This window comes from Polypterus senegalus, chromosome 12, assembly GCF_016835505.1.
Source record: "Polypterus senegalus isolate Bchr_013 chromosome 12, ASM1683550v1, whole genome shotgun sequence".
Lineage (NCBI taxonomy): Eukaryota > Metazoa > Chordata > Cladistia > Polypteriformes > Polypteridae > Polypterus > Polypterus senegalus.
The window spans coordinates 146,495,676-146,510,217 of NC_053165.1; the positions used below are offsets into that span (position 1 = coordinate 146,495,676).

General features: G+C 38.2%; 1 protein-coding gene across 5 annotated transcripts in view; it reads right to left on the reverse strand.

The window, feature by feature from the left end:
- Positions 1-14,542, reverse strand: part of tcf12 (transcription factor 12) — a 285,014-nt gene that overhangs the window by 45,850 nt on the left and 224,622 nt on the right. Inside the window, exon 1 of one of the 5 annotated variants that reach the window (XM_039770245.1) lies at positions 4,769-4,948. The exons of the other annotated variants lie outside the window; for them this stretch is intronic. Coding sequence (XP_039626179.1) covers positions 4,769-4,837 — 69 coding nt within the window. The 5' untranslated portion in view covers positions 4,838-4,948. Of the gene's footprint in view, positions 1-4,768; positions 4,949-14,542 lie in introns of those variants that run through there. 5 annotated transcript variants of the gene reach the window in all.

Here is a 14,542-nt window from a genome sequence, read left to right on the forward strand (position 1 = left end):
CACACTCACTAACTACTCATCTGTGTACAATGTCGCTCATTCCATAGTCTCGGTACTCAAATGATATAGTTACATTTCCCCGACCCGTGCAAGACAGCATATGGCACTAGAGAACTTTAACTGAGCTCCGCAATCCCCCCCCCTCCCACCCCCACATTGCAGATAACTGGTCAAAGACCAAATAATAATGGAGTCTTCAAAATAACACTGGTCTCAGGAGGTAGAATGACTGACCCCCACAGCACTTTGTGAATGTAAATACTTAAAACCATAACCACCTCTATTCACAAAAACCATATTCGAAGCTAGCAATGTTTAGTGACCCTGTTTAAAATATTAGTCATGGACGAATCAAACACAGCATGAGCAAATTCAACAATTCAAACAAAAAATGGATCAGCCAGAATCTTTTTGGCGATAAAAAGTGGAATAAAACACTACAGATAATGAAGAGTCAGACTGAGTCACCATTTACAAATGCGTTGCCTGTGTTGCTAAAAGTTCTAATGCATTTTTACTTGAAAAACTAAATACATTCCAGTCTCGTAATCATCAGCTACACCACAAAGCAAGCCACTTTTTACAAAATAAAGCAAATACCAAGTGAAAAGGAAATCTGTCGGGAGACATGACATTCTGCACAACTAATCGTTCTTTATTAGATCTGTACATGTTGTTGCTTGCATTTTGTTCATGTATGACAAAACGAGGATATGGAATCAAAGTAGAACAATCTAAATCTACATCTTTGTATGTCTGTCCTTCTAAATTAAAACTTCATGAAGAAAAACAAGTGCAACCCAAGCATGCAGGCAAGCAGACCAGTACAAAGAGCAGTGCTCAGATCTGTTTTCTGTGACCTCTGCAGCAACATCTGTATTTGATCTAAACAAAATGGAAAACACAAAACAAAGCCGAAGTTTGAAACCATCAGCACATTTGCTCTCTGGAAAAAAAATATTTACAAAACACAAGCCTAACTGGAGCAGCTACAAGTGTCTGATTGTACATGACAACAAAATATCCTGTTTCGACAAACCATTATTTTTGTCTAAGTGAATCACTTTGTGCCCAAGGCATCAGGGAAGGGAAAAAAATCTAACATAATTATAAGGGCAACTGACACTAAGCTGAAACACAACAGAGCTTTTAAGTCCTGTTGATTCCTGATAAGACATGTTATCTTTCATATCCCTTACTGGTCACTTAAAGAAACCAGTTCGGTCTTGCGTAACTTTCATATCGATGCAACAAATAATCACTTTAATTTTATTGAGCTTATTGGCAAACACTAGCGGTAGGGTAGACAGAAAGAGCGAAGTTAGGCATGCTCACGTTTACAGCAATCTTTATGTTTAGTCTGACCACTACTTCTATTAGCGATGAAATGGAAAAGAATTCAAATAAATACACTTAACGAACTTGCGTACACACAACCACAGAGAAATTATAATATATATATACATATATATCTATATAATTATATATAAATATATATTATATAATTATACATATATATATATATTATATAATTATACATATACATATATTATACATTGTACAATGTATCTTACACAAACACAAGCTAACAATATACATAAACATATGGTATAACAACACACAAATGTGTATATATAATCCATACACATGTAAAAATGAAAAAGAAATGTTTAGTGCTATGTCAGTGCAAACAAATTGATTTCTGAGCAGAGCAATTAATTTTCACTTTTTTTTTTTTCCACAAGAACACATCAGTGCAGTATACTATATAAAACTACTTAACTCAAAGATAATGTAAAAATACAACACAAAATCTCTGCCTTTTAAAGCCTCACCCAAAAAGTCGAAATAAAATTATAAATTTACCGCTACTTTTTTGATTAATGGAATGATTATAATTTTGCAGTCCAAACTGTAGAAAACGATTACTTAATATCCTAATAAATATTGCCACAGGCACTCAGAAAAGTCAACAGCCACAGAAAGATTTAATAACCTCCTTTGTGTTTCTCAGATATATCACTCTAATACAAACAAAGAAAGATGTACGATTTCGCAGTTTGCAAAAAATCTTAGAAAGCTGATAAACACCTATCAGCAGGTGTTAGACAAGATAGCAGAGGAAACCCCTATTGTTGGGTCTAACGATAAGACAGTCAATGAATATTTCATGAAACTAAATTAAGGTTGTTAAGAATTTACAAATGACAATTGTGCTATGCTAATTCTTCAACTTAGATCTCAAACACAATTCATCGTGTATTTACTAACTGCTTTGGATCATAAACTTCACCTTTAACCTCCACTAGGCACATGTTATCAATTTTCTGCCTGTGCTTCTCTGAAGCTTTCAACTCCTTCTAATGTAAGCCTGGAAATACTTCACTTAAAAAAAAAAAAAAGGCAGGGGGGATCAAAGTCTTTTCTTCAGTGCAGAAGGAACAAAGAAAAATGTAATGGGGCATGTGCTAAGACCAAAAGAAAACACATATAGGAAAATAAAGTCAGATTTTCATCACAAATTTTATATCTTTCAAATAATTTCACATGGGTATACTGTATCAACATCAAACATTTCAGCACCTACAGGCTGATATCAAAGCAAAAATATCACCTTTCAAAGGGACAATTCAATTTTATTGAAGTATTCAAGTTAACAAGATACTCTTTCATTAGACTTTATAATTACCCTCGAGAAAGCTTCTCCGCGTCAGTATACAAACACTTTTTTTAATATTATAGACTCACACTTTATTTACTGTGTCTACATATATACATACATATATACACACACACACAAAATACAGAGATACTGAAATTATGTATGCTTAAAAAGGTAAAAATTCTTATACGGAAAAGATGGTATGAGACACCTTTTTAGCTGTGCAGCCTTCATCAAGTATGTGCACTATGTACTGTATATATGTACACATATTGCACATAAAATACAGTATAGAAATGTGTATACACAACCTAATTTGTGTATATTAATAAATGTGCACTATATCAATATGCAGATAAAGGTGATTTCTAATGTACACATGCATTGTCTTAATAAATAAGTAAGCACTTCAAATCCACCAGCAACTGATGTACATTGTATTGCAAATACATTTATTATGGATCTGAATTTTTAAACAGTGACAATGTATCAGCCGAAATATAACTGTTAAAGACAAATAATTATTTACCACCAAGAGGACAACACTCTTTATTTCTCCATTACTATCTATCAAAAAAGCCAGTTTTAAAGCCTGCAGCTAAGAGGCAAGGGTATGGATGTTCGCCATCAGCACCATTTTATGTGAAACCTTATTTTTCAATACTTAAACACATTTTCAAGGGCTTCTTCTAAAAGTTTTAAATTGTTGCCCATCTCTAGATGGCGTTAAGCTGGCATAAAGATGACACTGCCCCATTTACTTTCCCCGCTCGCACCTGACAGAGGGGTTCACAGAGTTAAGGAGTGCAGATCTTTCTGTGGATCACTTCCTATGAAGGAGCATGAGCCAAGGGTGATGTGCTAGCTCAAGTGATTTTTTTTTATCCTGCTTGCTTTTTTTCCTCCCCTTTTTCTTTCTTTCCTTCCAGAAGAAACTGATATCAAAGAGACTATTACTAACATGGCTAAGGAATAAGATTAGCCTCCCCGTAGGGTCAAGAATGCCAATTTGATGAGAAACAGATGGAATAACAGTAAAGTCATAGTTTGGACCCTAAATTCCAAACAGGAAATCCTAACCTTAACAGGCTGACTGTTTCCTTAATCATTCCCAGACTTATGCTTGTTATTTTTTAAACTAAGGAGAGTTTGACTTTTCCCCCTATTACTGCAATTGTTCCCCGATGAAAATAAAATAATTGGGAGTCACTGCCACATGGGATGCAACATATTTAGAATTGTCAAAAGGCACAACCAAAAGGCTTTGCAATTTTCTTTGCAACACAAGAAAAAGCAAGGGTGGCACATGTATAAAAATGACCGATGAGGTGTGAGGAAGAATCGCAGAGAAATTACAAAAGTTTACAAAATGCAAAACTGACCGAGGAACACCCAGCGAACCGCAGCCAAAAGTTGGTCAAAGTGAGCCTGCGACCCGCTATATCGCCACCAGCGCTGTGACGTTTTCGCAGAATTTAACCAAAACACAAGCAAAACAAAGAGCGAACTTCAGGCCGATGTGCGAGCGGCAGCCAACCCGACAAGCTCTAAACGGAGATCAAGAACCAACTTGTTTTTTCAAATTATTTTAACAGTATTACGAATTCATGCAAAACTACCATAAACTAATAAATACCAAACTCTTAAAATTTCACAAATAAATTCGGCTACAAAAACGCCCAACTTGATTTTTTTTTTTTAATTTCCCATAACTGGCAAAATCCTGTCATATGACTTGCCATTTTGTTCAATTATTGGTAAATTTTCAAAATATGAAAAACGATTGGCAAACAAAATATTAACTTACTGCCATGCAAATAGTTATTTTACTTTGCCTACTAAAACCAGTATAGCAAACAGAGAAAAAACAATCTATTTTTAAAATGTAAACTTTAACAAACAACGTCCAAACAGCTAAAACACCAAAGACACGCGACGGTTAAATAAAAAATACACTACAAAACAGTCTCTTTTCTAGAGGAGATGTCTTCAGTGAAACAGTTCTGAATGAATACTTCAAGTTAAAAGATGTTTAAAATATTTACAAGACAAAGAACTAAATACACAAGAGAAGAATCAGTAAAGACACTTGGGGGTCGCACTTACGGTCTTGCCGTTGTAGTAGTACATCAGCGAGTTGCTGCCCACCCCGGGCACCGGGTACGCGCAATACATGTTTGTGTTTTTGACTTTAGCGGTTCACTTCACAACACAGCAACAGCGCGCTTCCTTTTCCCAAGACATACATCCACACCGGCCAAGCTCAAAAAAGACTAATTCCTTGAGAAGTGTGTTCTGCACACATGGATCTACTCAAAGGGAACCTATGCAAATGAGGGCTGGACCATTTTGGCAGACAGGCGGGGGAGGATCGCTTATTTCGGCTTATCCCCGAGTACTATGAAATAGAAACCCGACACGCACGAGCTCGAGGGGGTTCTGGAGTTTAGAAAGCTACGCAGCTTTACGTATTGAACCAGTTTCTCCAAACCTCCCCCTTTACCCCCTCCGCACATGGCCCGATCCTGAGCGGGTTAATCTTTTGTTTTTGTTTTAATTGAATTAGAGCACTTGTGGCGGGCGACACAGTGGTTGAAGTACCTGGAGCGACTTCCCATCTGGCTGAGTCTCATTTCGCACACTTTTACGTGAACTGGAAACTTAAGTCAACAAAATGTAACCCCTGCAATTTGTGTCTCAGATTAACCCACTTGCATTTAAAGCATTACGCAAAACGAATAAACTAGGATTATTTTTAATAAAATAAAAGTGCACGTATAGTGAAATGGATAAATGTCTTTATTATATTTACGAACGCGACGTCCTCTGCCAACTGTGGTTATCCTGCAATGCCAATCCAAGACTCACACAAATCGAAGGTTATGGATTATCGGCAATGCGCCACAGGTTGACACTTTTCACGAACAGAATAAATTTCGTGCTGACACAAAGTTGTTTAAAAGCGACAGCAGCTGCCACCGAAAACAGAGGTGCGTCATCCTATTAAAACGCTAGGCAGTCGAATGACGCGCTGCCTCCTTCGTCCCAGGGGTGCACAGAGGCCTAGGGCCGCTAGAGAACAACGAAGCCCGCCGCCGCCACCCCTAAAGCTCTCTGGTGAGGTCGAGTCTTCCATAGCCTAAGCGACGGAAAAAAAAAAAATCTCAGATCTGCCGGATTCTGCTGACATTAGTACAGGAGGAGATTAAAGCTCAATCCCACCGTCGCCGTGTCCTCCATATTAAAGACTGACAGGCGCTCGGGACACAAATGAAAAGGATCAAGTCCAGCAGGGATACAGAGCCTCCGTGAGGAAATGAAGGCGCCCTTATTAAAGCACTAAAAATGATTACAGCGCTCTTATCTTAGATCTGAAAACGAGCGCAACAGATACGGAGCGATCACTACAGACTGTGCCCCTCTGGTTTAGAAGGTGAGATTTGGGAAGGACTATAACGGGGTAGCTTCAGAGATGTCATTATGAATAATTACCCCAAAATAATTGAATAGCTAGAAGACACTCCTTGCTTGAATCGCTAGCAGCAATGCTGTTCTCAAATTGAAGCACTGCTCAGAAAGCGCTCTTTTACATACTGGAAATTTACATATATTTGATTTGCTGATTATCCAAAGTAAATTGCAAATCAAAAGGCCAGGTATAATTGTTTTGAAATAAGATCACTTGCCTCTTATTCAGGTATACACCAGGAGTACTCTGCATCCCTTTTATTTTATGTAGTATCTTAACAGTCAACATTACTCCAATGAGCTTTACATGAATAGTTTGGTCCCTATTTTCACACCTTGAGGAATGGTAGGTAAAATGGTATTGTAAGGGCTACACAGGGGGGTCAAGTAGGGGACGCTGCACCATCACCACTTATTTTAATAGCATATTTTCATACAAAGGATGTGGCTCAAAGTGCTTTACGACATGTTGCAGTATTAGTTATAAGCAAAGAAAAATAAATTTAGATAATAATAATAAATAGTATACCAAAGGTAGATAAATAATTCACAACTTGCATAACAACTGGCAGCATGTGGGTTTTATTCCAACACCTTAGCAACTATAGTGTATTACGCAGTGTAAATTAGTGAACATTTTACACAGTGAAATGTATGGAGAATGAACAACTGTTTTTTTAGATGCTTTTCCAAAGTAGTTGGAGGTACAATATGAATATGTGCATATAGATAAATATGATAGACACTATAAAAAAGACAGATGGTACTTTATTTGTCATAACTGGGGAATTTATCTTTTTAAACAAACTTAATACTTGAATGACAAAGAAAAAAACCTCTGACCTGACAAAAGAAAAAGAGCAGCCAGAATGAGGCATTATAAATGTATATTTCTGTAAGTATATTATATACAGTACATATATTGTGAATGTATATATATATATATATATATATATATATATATATATAAATAATCGCGTCCATATTTCAACCACGTGACCAAAAGGCAGGTTAAATCTCTATCCCAGGCTCAAAAAAAGGAGCCAGCAGTTGGGGTCCAATCCAGCAGCATGTCATTTGTGGTCCAGCGACATGAGTAACAATATAAAACTTCATGCTATGACATTCTTGGTAAGTGAACAAACTTTCATATCAAGCCTTCCACAATGAATATCATCCCAGGTTATGTATGGTGTCTAAACATAACATTCTTGTACACTCATCACTGGGAGGTACAATCCAGTCACTTTTTCTTGGGACTGCAACTTCATGCTTTAGTGTCTAATGACTAACCATTAGGGTCTTTCAATAAATTTATATAGTGATCTTCACAGCAAGCAATATTACAAGACAATTCAAAAGCAGGAGAAATACCACTTGATTATTTTTAAACCTGCCTATTTTCACTGAATACTGCATGGTGGTTTCCCCATTGTGTAAATTTAAAATAATTAAAAGATTTAAAAGAATGAGAAGGTCTATCAGATTTTCTACATGTTTTTTAAAATATCCATAAGCTCTAAAAATATAAACATACCAATAAAGTACATCCATTCACACATTTTTTATGTAACACACACAATGTATGTATCATGTAAGAATCTAACTGTTTAAAAGTGAAGATAATCTTCATCAGTAAGGGGGAGGAATTGCTCCTGTTGATTAGAACAAGCCAAAAAACACAGTTAAAACATACAGCAAGGTGTCACAGCTGCACAATATTCTTTTCTTCTCCAGAGAGAATCCTATTACACTGGAAATGGCTCATGTTTGGCTCGACAGCGGCCCGGTCAATGCTCTCAGTTGTTCCCATTTCCCCAAGTGACACGTGAAGGGTTAATCCTCAGCTCAGCCTGACAAAGTGAGTCAGCTGGGGATGGGAGGATTTATTTATTTATTTACCCACCCCCACCCCACACTCTCACACCCCCGCCCCCTTTCCCTTCCCCTCAGACAGACATGCTGTCAGCGGTGGAGAGAAGTGAACTGAATTGTATACGAGGTAACCCACATTGTCTACCCTGGTGACCTGTCAGATGACACCACAATGTGGCCACTTTGTTAAAAATGTACACAGGCAGCCATACATTCACATGAGTTTGTCACCAACACCTACAAAGTTTAATTTTTTTTCCGTAATGTATCCTTTATTTGAAAAGGAACAATGCACACACACACACACATACACATACATATATACATACATATATATATATGTAAGTGTCAGGGCTAATAGAACTTTGGACGAGGTTGGTTGGTGCTGGCAGGTGGGCGGACATTGTACCTCAACTAGTAGAAGTAATTTTTTTGAGAAACAACGCTTTTACATTTGAGAAAAAAAAAAACGCTTGTGCAACACACAAGAAGATTCAGTAAAAGGAAATAAAATATGGATGTAAGTAAAAACTTCCAAGAAGTTTATATTTTTATATAGCACCTACTACAGAGGCACCACATCCATCATACTTTTTTTTTTTTAGCACACATATTTAAATCTGAGCTAAACCCTACTCCAGCAGCAACATGTACAAGGCAGGAACCCACTCTGTGTGGGGTGTCGATTTGTTGCAAACATACAGCATATTAGTCTGCAGATTCCAAACAGGCTAACAGCCCATCTTTGGATTTTGTCAAGTACCTGCACACATTTACTTGCAATTCACAGGAGTAGAGGCATAACAACTTAGAATAAAGTGACTTCTTGTCACATGTGACAACGATGAACCAGCTTAATACATAGTTAAGATGAAAGCTTCCATCGTATTAAGCAGTGAGCACCAATTGCTTCCTTTCAAGTTTGGGCTGCAACACCTAACTTGCTGGTGTCCACTGTTCCTTGTCTAGACTGTTGTCCTTAATTTTGTGACTACTGGTCAGGATTCGTCAATTCTCTATATTAACCTTCATCCTACTGGTGCTTAAGTAAATCAAGTAGTCACTGTTCATGAAAGTAAAAAGTTATGCACACCATCCTTACTTTACATTCAAGTAGTTTTTAATTTCCACACGTTATGTTGAAATATAATTGTCAAACCTGAGCTCATTACTTTAAATCATTAAAACACCCACTGTATATAGTTTTTATCCACCAAAAAAGAGTGTGCTGCAATCTAGTTGAACCCCAGCAAGTTCCATGACAGACCAGATGCCTTCATAACACTGTCACGCTCAAACACCTCCTCCTGTAAAGTGCTGTCACTTAGTAGTACTGTTGCACATACGTACAGTGAAACTGCATATTTCTCCAACATGCATCCACTGTCTGATAAACAAGGAGATAATAAAGTCCATTGCTTCCTTTTTATACAGCAATTGATGTGAAATGACTAGTTTTTCTTTTGTAAATATGAAATATAAATTTCATACCAGTCTCTGACTTTCCCATCTTTCTTGTTCCTTAGACACTTGTCCCTAAATACACAAACTCAAGTAATGAGGCAGTGTCCTGGAGAGGCAGGCCTGTCTGTCTGTGAAGGGTTTAGCCTGCAGACAGAGGATTATGTTTACTTTGAAAAGCCCTTAACCCACATTGGGCCAAGACATGGCATGCAAACACGACGTAGAGAGATGCCGTCTGTTCTTGGCTTATTTCTGTACTTTGGTGTCCTGCTTTTAAATTAAGAGGTCCTCCTAGTAGGACTCATTTCCTGGTAAAATTTCCTTGCCATACCATCTCCGGATAACAGCGTGAGACAGGTATACAGGAACTGAGTTCCTGCAGTCACACAGCACAGCAACCGCCTCACTGGCAGGATCTCTAATTTGTCTGTCTGCCAAGAGTCCACGAGAAAGGCCAAGAGTTCGTGAAAACTAGACACCTGGTGCACCAGTTGCCTCAGCCAAGAGGTCCCAGGTCAGCCCAAATGCCTCGGCTCAGTTGCGTTTTCTACTTGATTTTTTCAGTTTTAGCTTTTATGCTTGTGAAGGCATTTATTATTTACCACCCCCACACCAACCCCAATTAGATACAAATTTCCAACATCTGCTTTAGACAGCAATTGTAAACGAATTAGACTGGTATTTATAAACCTGTCCAGGCTGTGTACACACCGTGAACTCTTCCTTCTCAACCCAGACTTAATCCCAGCTCAGCCACTGATGGCTTGTGTGACCTTCAAGGAATCCCTTGGAAACGTTTCAAGCCACAGTCAGGACCTGCCCTGATACAGGCGAGACAGCAACCAATCTGGGACTAATAATGGAAAAAGTAGCCTACATCTATCATGTCGCTGGTCCTGTCCTCCCAACCTTTACATAGTGGTTTCCTTTGACACGCGCCACTCACATTACTGGTCATGTCACATAATTTAATGCCACTGCATATGCTGGGAATTTTTTTTCCCCCCTGTTGATGTAACATGACGTTTAAGTACAAAAGATACTATATAATTCAGATACTATGTGTAAAAGGTTTGTTACAAAATAAACATTGCTGGAGTGACCTGTGTCAACTACCTTGAGATGAACTAAAGAGCTTTGAGGAAGTTCTCATTGGAATGGTGAAAAAGGCAAAGCACGTTGGGGTGAAATGTGAATCCTTATTTAAGGGTACTACAGTGGAAAAGTACACTGTGAAATAAGAAATACATATTTATGTATAATTACTCTCTTTCAACAAGGGGATTTTGCTAAGCTGCTCAATGAAAGGCGTCATAAAAAGATTTGTCAGACTGACAACTGTGCAAATTGCTTAGGGTGTATGCTAGTAAAGATGCTATATAAAGATTAGTTACCTTGAAGCATTTTGTACTAGCTTTTACTGTGAAAGTTGCTATATAAATCCAAAGCTCTGAATTCTTTCCTTTAAATTTGTGCTGAAGGAAAACATTTGGCTGTATTGTGATGTGTTTTGCTATACAGTAGATTTTTAGTTTGTTATAATACTTCTACTTGAGGTACACATGGAATGGCTCTCTTCAACCTTACCAGACTCAAAATACAAGACTCACTGGCAATCGATTTTGGAAGCTCTCTTTGCAGAAGACTATGTCCTGGTAACGCATACTGAGGATGACCTACAGCTCACTGTCGAGAAATTTGCTGGTGCACCCCAGCTACTTGGCCTCACCATCAGTACTAGCAAGACAGAGGCTCTTTACCAAGTTTCACCAGGCACTGATGTAATTCTAGCAAAGATCACCATTAAACTGTACTAAGCTAAAAACCACATATTACTTTACATAACTTGGAAGTACCATCTCAGAAGACAGGATAATTGACAAAGAAATAGAGGGATGCATCATAAAAGTCAGTCAGTCACTTGGTTATCTGTACACATACATTCTGGACAACCAAACCATCAAGCTCGCTATGAAGATCAAAGTGTACAAAGCAGTCATACTAAAAGTCTTCCTTATAACTGTAAGTCCTAGACACACTAAAGAAAGCATGTGAAACAGCTTGAACGTTTCCATTGGAGGTACTGGTGGTCAATCATGGGGATCAAATGGCAGGGTAGGGTAACAAACCTTGGCAGTGTTTGGCAGGACAGACAAAGTCAGCATTAAGGTCCTAATCCAGAAGGCACAGCTAAGATGGACAGGTCACATAATAAGGATGGACACTTCCCACATGCCATGTAAAATCTCACATGCAACCAAAAAACAAAATGCTATAAAGATCACATCATAGAGTACCTAAAGCAGAAGGACCACCGCCCACCCCTCTCCTCTCCCTCCAAAATAAAAAACGGGCACCTGTGTGCAAGATTGGCTGGTGCACCCTGATTTTGATTAAAAAAAAACAAAAAAAAACAGGAGACATGAAAATACTGTACTTATCACGAAAGAAAGCAGCATCGGTAGTAGCTATTTCCTCGGGATCATCTTTCCAGTGCACTCATTGCCCTAAAGTGTGAGGCTCCAAGATCAGACTTATTACCTCTCAATGGACCCATAGGATATGGCACTCTGCATATCATCAGCTACAATGGTCTACCCCAAGAAAATACTCCTATCTTGCTATCAATAGTTTTTAGCTATGTACATACATATATACACAGACACACATATATATCATATAGCTATGTGCTACATAATGTCCATTATAGAAATATCCAAGATCCTATAAGGTTATAACAGAATTCATAAATCTTGATCAGTAACAGGGCATAACCAGGCATATTACATGAAACAGCTTTCCATACACAACAAGTGTATCTCATGTCTCTTGTATACAAAGCAATTGTGTTGCTAGTACTGTACTGTACATAATTTCATTATTTTAATATGAAGTTTCCCTACTTACAGCACTCAATCTAATGTATTATGCATCTCTAAAACATTGTCGCATTATCTCTCTGTATTTAGTCAAAACAGGAATGCTACATTATTCCCATATAGCTTTGCTAAGTACTATATATAACAGTTTTTACACCATGTCCAAACCACATAATGCCCTTTTTCACAGAACATAGCGTGGATGTCAAGCAGCATACCTATATTTATATACAGTATATAAATATATAAATATATAAATATATATAAATATATAAATATATAAATATATATATAAATATATATATAAATATATAAATATATAAATATATATATAAATATATATATATAAATATATATATAAATATATATATATATATATATATATATATATATATATATATATATATATATATACTGCTCAAAAAATTAAAGGAACACTTTGAAAACACATCAGATTTTAATGGGAAAAAGAAATCCTCCTGGATATCTATACTGATATAGACTGGGTAATGTGTTAGGAACGAAAGGATGCCACATCGTTTGATGGAAATGAAAATGATCAACCTACAGAGCCCTGAATTCAAAGACGCCCCAAAAATCAGAGTGAAAAAATGATGTGGCAGGCTAGTCCATTTTGCCAAAATTTAATTGCAGCAACTCCAAATTGTACGCAGCACTTTGTATGGCCCCTGTGTTCTTGTATACATGCCTGACAACATCGGTGCATGCTTCTAATGAGATGACAGATGGTGTTGTGGGGATCTCCTCCCAGATCTGGACCAGGGCATCACTGAGCTCCTGGACAGTCTGAGGTGCAACCTGGTGGCATTGGATGGACCAAAACAATGTCCCAAAGGTGTTCTATTGGATTTAGGTCAGGAAAGTGTGGTGGCCAGTCAATGGTATCAATTCCTTCATCCTCCAGGAACTGCCTGCATACTCTAACCACATGAGGCCAGGAATTGTCGTGCACCAGGAGCCACTGTACCAGCATAGGGTCTGACAATGGGTCCAAGGATTTCATCCTGATACCTAATGGCAGCCAAGGTGCCTTTGTCAAGCCTGTGGCGGTCTGTGTGACCCTCCATGGATATGCCTCCCCAGACAATCATTAACCCACCACCAAACTGCTCATGCTGAATGATGTTACAGGCAGCATAATGTTCTCCATGGCTTCTCCAGACCCTTTCACTTCTGTCACGTGCTCAGGGTGAACCTGCTCTCATCTGTAAAAAGCACAGGGCACCAGTGGTGCATCTGCCAATTCTGGTATTCTATGGCGAATGCCAATCGAGCTGCATGCTGCTGGGCAGTGAGCTCAGGGCCCATTACAGGACATGGGGCCCTTGGGTCACCCTCATGAAGTCTTTCTGGTTGTTTGGTCAGAGACATTCACACCAGTGGCCTGCTGGAGGTCATTTTGTAGGGCTCTGGCAGTGCTCATCCTGTTCCTCCTTGCCCAAAGGAGCAGATACTGGTCCTGCTGATGGGTTATGGACCTTCTATGGCCCTCTCCAGCTCTCCTAGAGTAACTGCTCGTCTCCTAGAATCTCCTCCATGCCCTTGAAACTGTGCAGGGAGACACAGCAAACCTTCTGGCAAGGACACGTATTGATGTGCAATCCTGGAGAAGTTGGACTACCTGTGCAACCTCTGTAGGGTCCAGGTATCGCCTCATGCTACCAGTAGTGACACTGACTGTAGCCAAATGCAAAACTAGTGAAGAAACAGTCAGAAAAGATGAGGAGGGAAAAATGTCAGTGGCCTCCACCTGTTAAACCATTCCTGTTTTGGGGTCATCTCATTGTTGCCCCTCTAGTGCATCTGTTGTTAATTTCATTAACACCACAGCAGCTGAAACTGATTAACAACCCCTCTGCTGCTTAACTGACCAGATTAATATCCCATAAGTTTCATTGACTTTATGCTATACTCTGATTAAAAAGTGTTCCTTTAATTCTTTTGAGCAGTATATATATATATATATATATATATATATATATATATATATATATATATATATATATATATATATATATATATATATGAGGGGCCCAAAAATAATGAGAATTGTTTTCTGGATGGGTGTTCGTTCGGAGTGTAATAGACTGCTCTCTGTATCATTTGGCCATGCTGTGTTCCTGAAGTGCTCAAGCGATTGTATGATGCAGTACAGAGAAAACAACCCAAATTG